Raw genomic sequence first — 12,538 nt, forward strand, 5'->3', positions numbered from 1 at the left:
TCGTGCTCATATTCTTCATAATTAGTCTTGGGCAAGGGGAAGAGTTTTTTTCAAAATAACTGGAGGGAAAGTCCTAGAATACGTATAGCGGAAAGGACTGGGGATCAGGACTGAAGAACTTAGCCAAATGAAGTGTGGCTAAAACATACAAAGCAGAAAGTTGTGAGAGTACCTAGGATGCCCTTTCAAAACAAATTAAAAAATAATATTTTTTTGGCAGAATTTTCCATGCTTTCAAAAATATCCTTGTAAGATAACACAAAGTACTGTATAGAGAAATTCATGGGAAATGGAGGCAGTAGAGAAATACGTATTTTTGCCAGATGAAGCAAGACCAAAAAAAAACCTGTAAGGAAGAAATAATTGCTATTTCTCAAAAAAAAGAGTAAACTAAAGATAAGAGGTACTGTTGTGGCTCCTCTGGGGCATTATGTTTTGCCAGCTAACATAAGCACTAAGTAATTAGGGTAATACAGTTCCTCTAAGCCATACATGCACGGGAAAAAGAAGGGCTGAATCAATGTTGTACTTAACTAGCAAATTTGGGTAATATGCTGAAATAACAAAGGGCCCATCACAGCCCTAGTGGACTTTCCTCCATCAAAGCTCTTCTGGGGTTTGCTAGCAAAAGAAGCACAAAGAAAGACTGACTTACAAATACCATTCATATCCAGATTCAAATCAGTCCTCCTTATCTTTATAATTGGGAAGGATTTCTTTGACTTAAATTATTATCAAAAAAATACAGTAGTATAAGGGCACCTTTGAAGAGATCCACACGTTTATGAAGAGCTAATTACATTGTGTTGATCATTCAAAACAGATTCATTATGAACTCAACATGTGGCACAAAAGTCATTTTATGAGTGGCCTTATTCCTGCATCAAGTGAACTGAGGAGTGAAAATCCTTGCAAAAAGCTGAGAGGTATGAAGATAATCCTCTAGCATGCCATGTCTCGGCAGGTAAGATTAAAAAGACAAAACAACACCTCAAGACTGCAAGAACAGAGAGTTTATTAGATTGAAGAATATATTATCACCATACAGAAAACCTTTCGAGTTAAAGTGTGAAATACTGAACTGCTCACTGTGCGTTCCAGTTGCTGAGCCTGTTAGTGATGGCTTAACTGGCAGCTGTCAGCTGGCTAACTGATCAGCACTTGAAGATATTATTGTAAGCGGGTAAGAAATTATTTTCCTTTCTAAATGATACCATTGCCCAAGGTGGGGAATAAAGGACATACAAATTGCATTTCAAACTTACTCAAAAAACAACGCTGGTGGGAAGAGATGACCATAATTTTGTGTTTTTTTTCTGCACCAAGGAACTGTAGCCTCGCTGTTGTAACTTAATACATATTCATGCTCAGCATAGCAACGATTTCTTTTGCTAAATAAGAAAATATATTAACAGGTACAAGAATTTACCATCAAATCCACCCTCCTTCAGTTATCTTTGGCTTGAGAGTAAGTTGCTTACAAAACTTTGAGCCTCAAATATTTTCACTGGAAAGAAATGTTACAGCATCTAAGCCCCAAGGATAGAACAGCCTTCAGCGAATGGACTCTCAAAAAGGTTCTCTACTTCTTGAGCTCTCAATTCTCCGTACTGCCAAACCCATAGCTTTTGCCTTCCAAAATTGTTGCGTGAAGTCCACAAGGGCTTGAGAAAGTTTCTTTCTTGAACATTTACTTGTTTCCAAGGCAGGCAGGCAAAAGACTTATTTTCTCCAGTACTAAAAGAAACAAAAACACACACAGCACAGCATTTATCCAACTTGGTTTACTCTCAAAGAACAGAACTTATGCCGAAGTTGAACTGTGCTGTTAAAAATATGATAAATGCCTAAAGGCAGGCGGTTTTCACAACCCTGCAGGAGAACAAACAGCATGGAAACCAAATCTGCCCCTTGACAAATGGTTTAATCCAATGTACACAGCCCTGCTGGTAGATGTTCCCTATTTTATTTTGGCATCCAACAGGAGGAAAACAGAAGCCCTGTCTTGAGGGAGAGGAACTACAGCTGCATTCTGGGATGCAGTGGCACTGGGACCACAGCTTGGAGATATCCTAGAGCCACTTAACACTTACAGCTCAGTTTGAGTTTATTCCTGAACAGAGAGCAGCCAACCATTAGTACAACCCCAAACTGTACAGCTACCTTTTAGGTGGGACGCTTCTCATCCCCCAGGCTTTTACTTTTTTAATCACTGCTTAACATGAGCCCTGAATGCAACTTACTTGACCCATAAATTTATAAGGGAAATAAAATGTGAAATTAGTCACTTCAACTGGAGATTGTTTCCTTCCTCTGCAGAAATAAATAATGCTGCTAAAATGAAAATGACTCTCCAGACAGAAATGGCTATCCAGTCTTCATTAGTATCAACTAAAATTAGTAGGTACTTTTTCTCCTCTTGATCACTATTGTACAACACCATTAATTTACTCTAAATATGAAATTTGTTTACTTTTGAGACAACAGTTTTCTGATAACTGTTAAGACAAGTACTACTTAAAAAGGTCTGTAAAATATTTGTTAATAGATGAGATGCATTACAAACTAAACTAAAGGCTTCATAACACAGCTTTGAGCTGAACTCAATTTACAGTATTATTACAATAGAACAATACCAAGCTGAAGCCAAAGTATCTAGATTGCTTTATCCAAGAGCTTTACTTACCGCTGAGTGACACAGAGAGCTGATACACAACAGGTACTGTAATAACCAACCTTATTAAAAAGCTCTTAACTGCTGCAGCAGACAGCACAGATTCCTTGTTGGCCTATTTTGGAGGTAGTAAGAAAATAAGTATCTATCGATAAACAAGAAAATAAGCTGAAGGGCATTTACATCGAAAAAGTGCGTGGCATTAGGCTAAAATCTGCTGCTTAAGCCTGTGTCATAATACCTGTGTAAGTTTTTTTTTTTTTCTTTATACATATTACTATTAAGAGCAAGGCTACTGGAAATTCAATGCAGCATTATACATGAACACATTGAAAGCTTCAACTGGCCATTGTGCAGTAGGACCCCTTTACAGCAAGTTCAATGATGCATTAATTGTTCATTTGTTCAACAATTTACAGACTCTGTGAAGGCTAGCAGCAAATTCTTAAGACTGCCTCAGACAAAAAGGCAAGATAATGATTTTGACGAATGAAGTACTAAATATCAGTAAAAATTGTCATACCTCACTTGTAATATAAAAAGAATAGATATTCATTACATTTTATTTTCAGGGATTTTTTGGGTAAGTTTTTTTTTTTTGAAAAATATATAAATAGAGCTCAGATTCCTAAGACTTGTAACTGCTATTTAATATGTGACTATTCTTTTTGTCTCTTCCTCATACTTAAAAGCGTCCAGTATTCTTGCAGGGGGAAGCCTGCAAGTGTAATTATTTACACAACATGAATGAAAGCACTACTCTCAACTCCAAAACTAGAGGAAGAATCAATCTTACATCACATGGAGCCAAGAGATGCCTTAAACACTTACAGAGTAACACGTGACTGTTTTCATTTTAGGCAGCCAGCCAATCCCAAAAGCAGAAAGGAAAGATAAAGCACATACGTAGCTAGCTGCAGCAGTGCATGAAGAGAGCTCAGGGGCCTCAGGAAAAACAGCCCAAAAATCTCCACGCTGGAACCCATCATCAGCCAGCCGGAGAGGTAAAAACCCCGAAGTGAGACAACGGGAGCAGTCCTGCATTAGTGGCTGTCACATCTGCTTATCTGGTACCCAGAGTGCAATGCACATGGGGGGCTTGCTTTTTAACTCCCAAAATGGGAATGGAAGATGCAATCTGTGCCTCCTGCTGTATGTGTCAGCCCGTTGCTTAGAACACCAACCCTGGGAGCCAGAAGCCCGGGGTTCAAATCCTTGGGTACTTTTAAATATTTTGAACAAATATGCCCTGTGATTTTAAAAGCAGTTGTAAGTGCTGAAGAAAGGTCAAGCAAGAACAAGTCTGAATGGAAAAAGAAAAGGTCACCTAAATTGAACCTGTAAACTCTGACTTACTAATATAGCTTCACAAATGCAATAAAAATTATCTGGGAGAGTCTGGCAGTCACCTAAAACCGATGAAGTAAAAAAACATGTCTTAAAAAAAGGTGACTGTCAGTATGTGATTGAAAGGTCTACACACATATTGGAGGCACTTAAAATTTTAATCTTGAATCTTTTAATGGCTTTTTCTTTTTTTTTTTTTTTTTTGGAACCCCCAAGGTAGATGCTAGGTGTTTTTTCACTTTGTCTTATGAAATCACCATCCTCCATCCTATGATCAAAGTAATCCATAATGAATGACAACAAATTTTGCGACATTTTCATATGACACTCCTGTTTTTCGCATCATGTAAGAGATCACCTTTATTAAATATATATGCAGATGGAAATGACATTTTTGCTTCTTACCCTGCATTATAGTGCAATTCTTCAAAATAAAAATTAGGTTTGCAGGAAACAATGAGTTAGTTGGAATACCTTTAGCAAAATGGATAGCCATAAGAATAGTTCTCCCTAGTTTCTGGCAGAATTTGATCAGTCTTTTGAAGAAAGAATCAATAAAAAAAAACCTGGGATACCGACTGGCTTTTCAGATCAGTTTCATTTTTCCTCTCAATTACATTTCTTGTCAGGAGTCTAATACTTAAGGGAAACAGTGTAATATCTTAAGTCCCTGATAAACACAAACTAAATATGTCAGATGGCTCTAAGGAAAAAAACATTGTAAATTCAAAGAAGAAATGCTTTTGTGAATACAGTTTTACTCAACATGAGATTAAACATTTTCTTGTCTTACTGTGGCTTTTAGTAAGACAGCACACATACATGTGGTTAAACATCTCATTCTGCATAGTACAGCAAGGGTAAATTTTAATAAAAATAGCGAAGACAATAATCTATCGCCACCCAACACCATTAGCAAGAACCAGATAGTACGTGAGGGTGGATGGGACCTCTGGAGATCATTTAGTCCAACCCTGCTGCTCAAGCAGGATAAAAAACAACCAGTTGCTCAGGACACTGTGCTGTTGGATTTTAAGTATCTCCACAGATGGGGATTGCTGCCTTTCTGGGAAACCTGTCCCAGTGTCTGGTTACTCTCACAGTAAAAAAAACCGTTCTTGATGTTTAGATGAAGTTTCCTGTCTTTCAGTTTGTGACCACTGTCTCTTGTCCTGCCACTGGGTACCACTGACAACAGTCTGACTCCATCTTCTTTACTCCTTTCCATCAAGTATTTATATGCACTGAAGAGATGCCCCTGAGCCTTCTCTTCTCCAGGCTGAACAGTCCCAGCCCTCTCACCTTCTTGTATGACAGTTGCTCCAAGTGCTTAATTACCTTTGCAGCCCTTTGCTGGACTCGCTCCAGCATGCCCATGTCTCTCCTGTACCAGGGAGCCCAAAAAGGACACTGCACTCCAGGTGCATCTCACATAGCACTCAGCAGAAGGGAAGGATCAACCTCCCCCCACCTGCCAGCAACACTGCCTAATGTGGTCAGCTAAGCTGGTGACCCTTCTTCGCCACAAGATCACGCTGCTGCGTCATGTGCAACTCGTCCACCAGAACCTTCACAGGTTTCTCTGAAAAGCTGCTTCCCACCTCACCACGTGCCCTCCTTGCCCATGCTGGTGCATGGGGTTAGTCTGCACCAGGTGCAGTACTTGGCATTTCCCTCTGGTGAACTTCATCAGGTATGGTCGTTTCCCCAGCCTGTCAACGTCCCTGTGAATGGCAGCAAACAATTCTGGTGTATCAGCTACCCCTCCCAGTTTGGCATTGTCTGCAAACTTACTGAGGGTGCAGTTCGCCCCATCATCCAGGCCATTAACGAAGATGTTTTGGCCTCAGTATCAGCCTTTGGAGTACACCATTAGCAACTGGCCTCCAGTTGGAGTTTGTGACACTGATCACAACCTTCTAATCCCAGCACACTGGCCAGTTTCCAATCCATGCCAGTATCCATTTCTCTAGTCTGTATTACTCTGGTTTGTTTATGAGGGTATTACGGAAGACAGAGTCAAAGCCTTGTGAAAGTCAAGGTAAAGAATACCTACAGCTCTCAGCCAGTCCACTGAACTAGCAATTTTACCTTAGGCAGCTATCAGGCTGGTCCGGCATGAGTACCTTTTTGTAAATCCACGCTGAGTGCTCTCCATCACCTTGAATGTATTCTGCAGGTACAGAAGCCATCCCTCCTAATACCAGAAGTTGCATGGTTCCAGCCATCACCATACTGGAAGCTTTTATCTCCTAACACAACGAGCACAATGCATTCTTGCTCCTCCTTCAATGCAGCTGGAGGTTCAGGCTCTCCTACCTCCAAGGTTCTGGGGAAGATCTGGTCAATCTCATTCTTGGCAGCACCGATACTGTGCAGTTTGCTGACCTCCTCCCACAGCTCCTTTACTTGGTGATGTAGACAACCCACTGCTGCACACCTGCTGCAAGCAGGGACCCCAACTCCCATTGCCCCAGAACGAGGTCTCAGCCATCCCTACAGCCCCCGATCTGAAAAACTGCATTCTCCCTCAGGAATTCCATCTGTGCTGGGGCCTCTCACATAGGGGATAGCTGCTCAGGTAGCTGCTGGGGACCATGTTCTGTGGTATGCTGTCAACACTGCAGAGGATGCGGATGCCAATTATGAGCAGAGTTCCTGGCCCCTTCTGCACACCCTGCTGTGCCAGCTGCTCTGTCTGTTAATGATTCAAATAACTAGCTGCAATGCACAGTTCAGGAAGTCTAGCAAAGGTAGGAAAGAAAGGAAGTTTATCCTCACTGATTTACTTTGGGAATGAAAGCTAAGGAAGTTCTGGATCCTTCCCGAACTCCAGCTTTCCAGTTGGCAGTTCTTCCCCTTGGTAATACAACGAGCTACATCCCACTTAGCATGTTTGCTAAAGTGCTTTAAAGAATTTTCTAGGACACTAAGAGCTTGCTTTTCAGTCCTGGCAGCAAGAACACACTTTTAACTTGTTGGAAAATGAACTAAACGATCATAAACAAGGAAGTGAAGTCTTGAACTTACTGCTCACAACCTCTCACCTTAGACAGCTTTCACAAGATATCCCCGAGAAGGTATCTCACCTGTGCAAACTTGTGTATCTGCTCCACCACAGCTGCAAAGAGGGCATGGACACTTTCATCAATTAGACTCTGCATATAATGGACAGCTTCTTCATCAGACAGGTCCAAACGAAATTTGTCCTGCACCTGGAATAGGGGTGGAGATGACAATTTAATTCAACTTAACAGTTAAAGCATACAGTATTCTATCTGAACTATACAGTAGCAGACAATTATTTCAGTATGAAAGTTTAGCACAGAATCTCTCTTTTACTTATAGTTACAGCGGATAACTGGAAGTTTACAACGATACATACAATGCCTGTTTGTAACTGTTTCATAAAAATGAGTATTTCAGTAAGCTAGAAACAGCCCCCTGCACTTCATTCCCCCAACTAGTAATTTCAAAGTTCAAGGCCAGAAAGTCAAAGAGAAGCGCCTGGACGTAAGAGTTTAAACAGAACTAAAATGCTATGAGAAGAAGATAAAATACTCAACACTTACTAAACAGGAATGAAATGCCACTTGAGAAAAAATACACAGCTTTGCATATTAAATACAAAGTTGGAACAGTCTGGATGATCCTAACAAATTTTTAAAGTATCTAAACACTCACTTATTTTAAGCTTACTTTCAGATAAAACTGTCTTTCAGGAACTGTAACACAACTAAGTCAAGAATACAGAATCAAACGAAGGGGCAAGCCAACCAACCCTGTTAAAACCGACCTTTATATGGCAATTGAGAATTTCATTAACTTTGATCATTTCTACCATCCCCATTCAGTTGGTTGGAGACACTGCTACCCCTTACACTGATTTTTTTTTCTTTTGACAGCAACGTATTTTAACTGTTGTACCAATAATGCATTTTGCTTAGTACTTCCAATTTGTACATGAATTAAAAGCTGAAAGCACTATAATTAAGAATAGAGCAATAACATCTCTACTTTCCTATTTCAACCTTGGCAAAGCCTTAACCCATGAATATTTACAAAGGTGCAGTGGATGCCTTTCTATGAATTCCAGCTAATTCCATGGCAATCGTTCAGGACTGCTCCAGATGGCAAGATCTCACAAGCACGGTTACCACAGACATTCCTTTGGCAAAACTCATAAAACCTCTGTACATAGAACTGGCAAGAGCTTAAGCAGATCTTTAGCAGGGTGGAAGAAAAAAAAAAAGAAAAATATTTTGCTTTACAGGAGCCAAGTAAATTTTGAAGACATGCCTTATCCCTCACAACATTTATGAGACACAGATGCATAAATAAGCATTTTGGATGAGCTCGAACAATCTGATGGATGGATCTGACGAAGCGCTACAGATATCAAAATATTTTCTAAGTTTTCTGAAGTGCTGGCTATGCAGCGAGGTCTGAATATAGGAATGGCAATTGTTCAGATTCTTTCTTAAAAAAACCCCACAACTCACCACATATTTTTGGATAACAATGCTAACTTTAGGTGCTCAATTTGGGAAACCATTTGTGCTGTTTAAGACCTCCTAGTGAGTCCATGAGCTCTCAGAAATAAGGAGTGTAAGATCCCAGCATTCTAATCAATCCTATCCCCAAAGTTTAAAACTACTGGTTACCTTGCAATGTAGTGCTGATCACAATATTAAAATTGCCCAGCAAATTCACATTACTTACACAGTAACTGCTGCCACGTAATCACATGCTTTATTCTCATAAAGGTAAATGTCAAAAGATGCGAGCTCTTGTGGAGACCACCATATTAATCTATTTCAGTCTGGTGCATAATGAGCTAGGTAAAATTGTATCAAACAATTTTTGCATCAAGCACGTAACTTCCAGTTTATCTGAGGGAATCTATTTTATGGAGTTTATATGGAGACAGAACGTATCACATACCAGGTAAATTGTTTCAATGATTAATTGCCCTATTTAACAAGTGTAACTTATTTGTTATCTGAATTTGTCCAATTTCAATCTCAAACAGTTGAGCTCATTAAAACTTTTTACATTAAAAACTGTCTATCAGAAATCCTTCTCATGCAGGCAAATATCAAATGATGTAAGTTGCTTCTTAACCTTCTCCTAGGTATGACTTAGGAAACTGGCTGTAAGACAGAATCAAGCCTTTCCTGAATATTTTCCACACATTCACATTTTTTTAATGTGATGACAAATATATGAGCCAAATTATTTCAACGATAAGGTAATATTTGTGAGATAACTACCTTCTCTTCCCTTTTTGTATTTTTCCTATGCACCAAGGATACTGCATATGGAACCACCCTCTTAACGACAGGAAGATACTCAGAGATTTCATTTTAGTATTACTCTGCATTCTTTTCAAAGGCAACCTGTTCAAGAATAGTTCCCTTCAGTGGTACGATAAAAACCATATGAGAAAGTAATGCTGCTTCACTCCAAATACTGCTGTAATTCTGTGGCTGATACGTCTGAAGCAAGCATAAAGTGAGTTTTTCCTCAACTTCTCAACAAACTTCTTTTTGAGGGTAAGAAGTTGAAAGAATACATTAAGCCAAAGAAGTTCAAACTCTCAAGGAACCAAGTACCAGGGAAAGACTTATATAATATTAGCCTGAAATATCTTCTAACTTTTATCTTCATAACAAACATGATGAGACGCAAATTTATTATCTCCTGAAGACATATTAGAAGTCTGACAGCCAATGAAGCACACAGTAGAATCCAACTGAATTTAATGGACTATTTAGATGTTCGCAATTATGCAAAAGCTTAAATACCTCCGCAAATTAGACCACAGACTTCTATTAGATCTATTTACATGCTTACAGAAAAGGTGATGTAATGAGAATTGCTAACTGCAGTTTCAAAAAAAAGAAGTATTACTGTAATGGTCTTCTACACAAGTCTAGTAATCATGCACTTCAGCGATCTTCTAATTTGTTCGTAGAACTTCTCAGAAAGTCTTATAGATAGCGATGTCAAGTTGCAGCTTCATTCTAAGGAATTATTGACTATTTAAATCTACTTCCCACCTTCTCCAGGAGCAGAATGGCACACTGATATATGTGGAAAGAAATTTACCCAGTTAGACCTCAAAATCTGTTTGCAATTAACAGCAGGATCAAATGCTGCCGAGCACTAGATCTATGCGGGAAAGTTTTTCAGCACTGCAATTAAAACTGACTGCAACCTAGCCAAGAAGAAATATGGCAAGATGACAAATTACCTCTTGAGCTGCAACAGCAGCAACAAGATTAATATACACTGACTTATGGTTCTTATAACAAAACCAATAGTAATTCTTATTTGAAGTCTCTGAGTTCCAAAGCAAACCATGTATTCTGAAAGCCAGTAGTTTCTCACAGAGCAGGTGCAGTTAGGCACACACTTCTGCATGGTGTAAAAAGAAGAAAACACTGCATTTGGGGAGGGTCATATACTGATGAATACACTCATTCTGCACACTTAAGAAGAATGGCTGCCATAAAGGCATCAAAAATGTCCCACCTGAATTACTTAAGAGTTCTCACTTTGGCATTTAAATTAAGTGCATCTTGTTAATTTAGGCATTAGTATTTATCAAAGAGAAAAGAAACAAAATTGATCAATCTGGTTAAACTTCTGTTTTGTTTCTAGAAAGGGAAGCTTTAAACCCCACAGTATACACACACATTGCTTTTGAACATCAGGTCTCAACAACAGAATTTGAAGGTTTAAGGATGAAAAGGCTGGATAAAGAAATAAGAGTCCATGAATATACTGACATTCAACGTCAAGGTTCCAAGGTGTCCACTTCCTATATCCCCGCACAGTGGATAGCTTAGTAATAAAGCATAAAAGAGCAGGAATCCATAGTTATACAAATCTGCATGACTAGAAATTTTATTATAATTTGGTTAAATTTGAAGTATCCTGTAAGAAAGCTACTGTCAGTTACGACAGAGCTTAGTTTTCAAAGAAAAATCAAAATGGGAAGAGGCCATAAAGATAAACCACAAGGGACAATTCAGAGGAAAATACAGGGGGTGAGAGTGAAGGGAGAAGCATTTAAGTGTAAATTACTTGGAGCTGAACTGATGAGAACAGAAAAAAGGCCGATCATCAATTGCTGCAGAATCACACAGAGGATGGGAACTTTCAAGCAACACTACTTTGCACCACGGTTATCCCATCTAAATGACAGTTTATCAACTACAGCTGAAACTGACTCAACAGAAAAGCACACAAGAGGAGGAACTGGGTACTTACTAGCTCCCTCACCTTTCATCAGTGTGCAAAAACAATACAGTAACAGGTACAGTGGGGTTTTGGTGGTGTGTGTTTGTTTTTCTGTAACTGACATATACCAAAGGCCTTCACACATTCCATTACTGCTGCCCCATGCAAAGAATTTCTCAGTATACGGAGAGATTGCAGATTAAAGCATTAACTGAAGGATCTTCCTTTTTTAATGCAAAGATGAACTTATACAGCACATTTTTAATATGGTCTAAAGCTGCAATTACTCATTTATAGCCTGGCCACAGTTTGCAGATACATTATTATGCTTTCTAGAATAGTTTAAACGTAAGGATGGAGGCACTAAGACAGGGGAGAGAGGAGGGTGAAATAACAAAAACAGGCATCAGTTTTGACTAAACTTTTGCTGAAAAAGCTAAACAAACAAAACCACTAAAACCCCCCAAAAAAACTGAAACACAAACACCCTGTAAGACCCCACTCAAAAGTAGAATTAACTCCCTTTCTTCCTCTACCTGCCAAAACCAAACCAAACACTTCAACTCAAAACCAAGTGGTCACTTTATCCACCTGTTTATCCTATGATAACATAGCCTGATCAGAGCGAATGTTAACTACAATCCCACATCTTAAACTCTGGTGTAAGTAAAGGAAGTCCCATACCCCAAGTGTTGTTATGGGGAAGCAGAACATCATGAGAAATAAGACAGCAGTAGAAATTAAACTATTTAATGGAAAACACTGATATTTCCCACCAAAGAAAACCCTAGCTAAACACCAAAGAAAAACTGTTTTAAAGAGATAAAATTTCTAAACCTGTAAACTTTATGTATATTTACACCTTTATGTATATACTTTGTGTATATTTACACCTGATGCGGCATCTCACTGGAAAAAGCGAAGATGTAAAGTTAACTGAGCAGGAAAGAGCATAATATCTACAAGACTCATGGGCAGTATTAATTGCTGGTAAACTCCCACTTCATTTTTGCTGGAAGCATCTTCAAGGAGAACTAAAAAGACTACTGTTTTCAAAATGGTATCAAACAGGTCGTATGAAGCTGTTTTCATAGAAAACTTCCAGTCTGGCCCACAGAGCTGCATGCAGTATAAAAATCTAAATGGCAATAAAGAGAAGAAGAAATACTCAAGAAAACCCTAAACATCATACTAAAAATTGCAGTTAAAGGTCTGAGATAATGGCAGGCCTGTGTCTTCATTCAGTTGACTGAAGCTCCAGGTTTATCC

The 12,538-nt window shown here is 39.0% G+C and overlaps 1 protein-coding gene across 1 annotated transcript in view; it reads right to left on the minus strand.

Annotated features, from left to right (window-relative positions):
- Nucleotides 1-998: 998 nt before the first annotated feature.
- PIK3C3 (phosphatidylinositol 3-kinase catalytic subunit type 3) overlaps nucleotides 999-12,538 on the minus strand; it is an 80,854-nt gene continuing 69,314 nt past the window's right edge. Inside the window, exons 24-25 of the mRNA XM_064437727.1 lie at nucleotides 7,111-7,236; nucleotides 999-1,737 (exon numbers count right to left, since the gene is read on the minus strand). Coding sequence (XP_064293797.1) covers nucleotides 1,723-1,737; nucleotides 7,111-7,236 — 141 coding nt within the window. The 3' untranslated portion in view covers nucleotides 999-1,722. The remainder of the gene's footprint in view (nucleotides 1,738-7,110; nucleotides 7,237-12,538) is intronic.

The sequence above is a fragment of the Phalacrocorax carbo genome, chromosome Z (genome assembly GCF_963921805.1).
Source record: "Phalacrocorax carbo chromosome Z, bPhaCar2.1, whole genome shotgun sequence".
Classification (NCBI taxonomy): domain Eukaryota; kingdom Metazoa; phylum Chordata; class Aves; order Suliformes; family Phalacrocoracidae; genus Phalacrocorax; species Phalacrocorax carbo.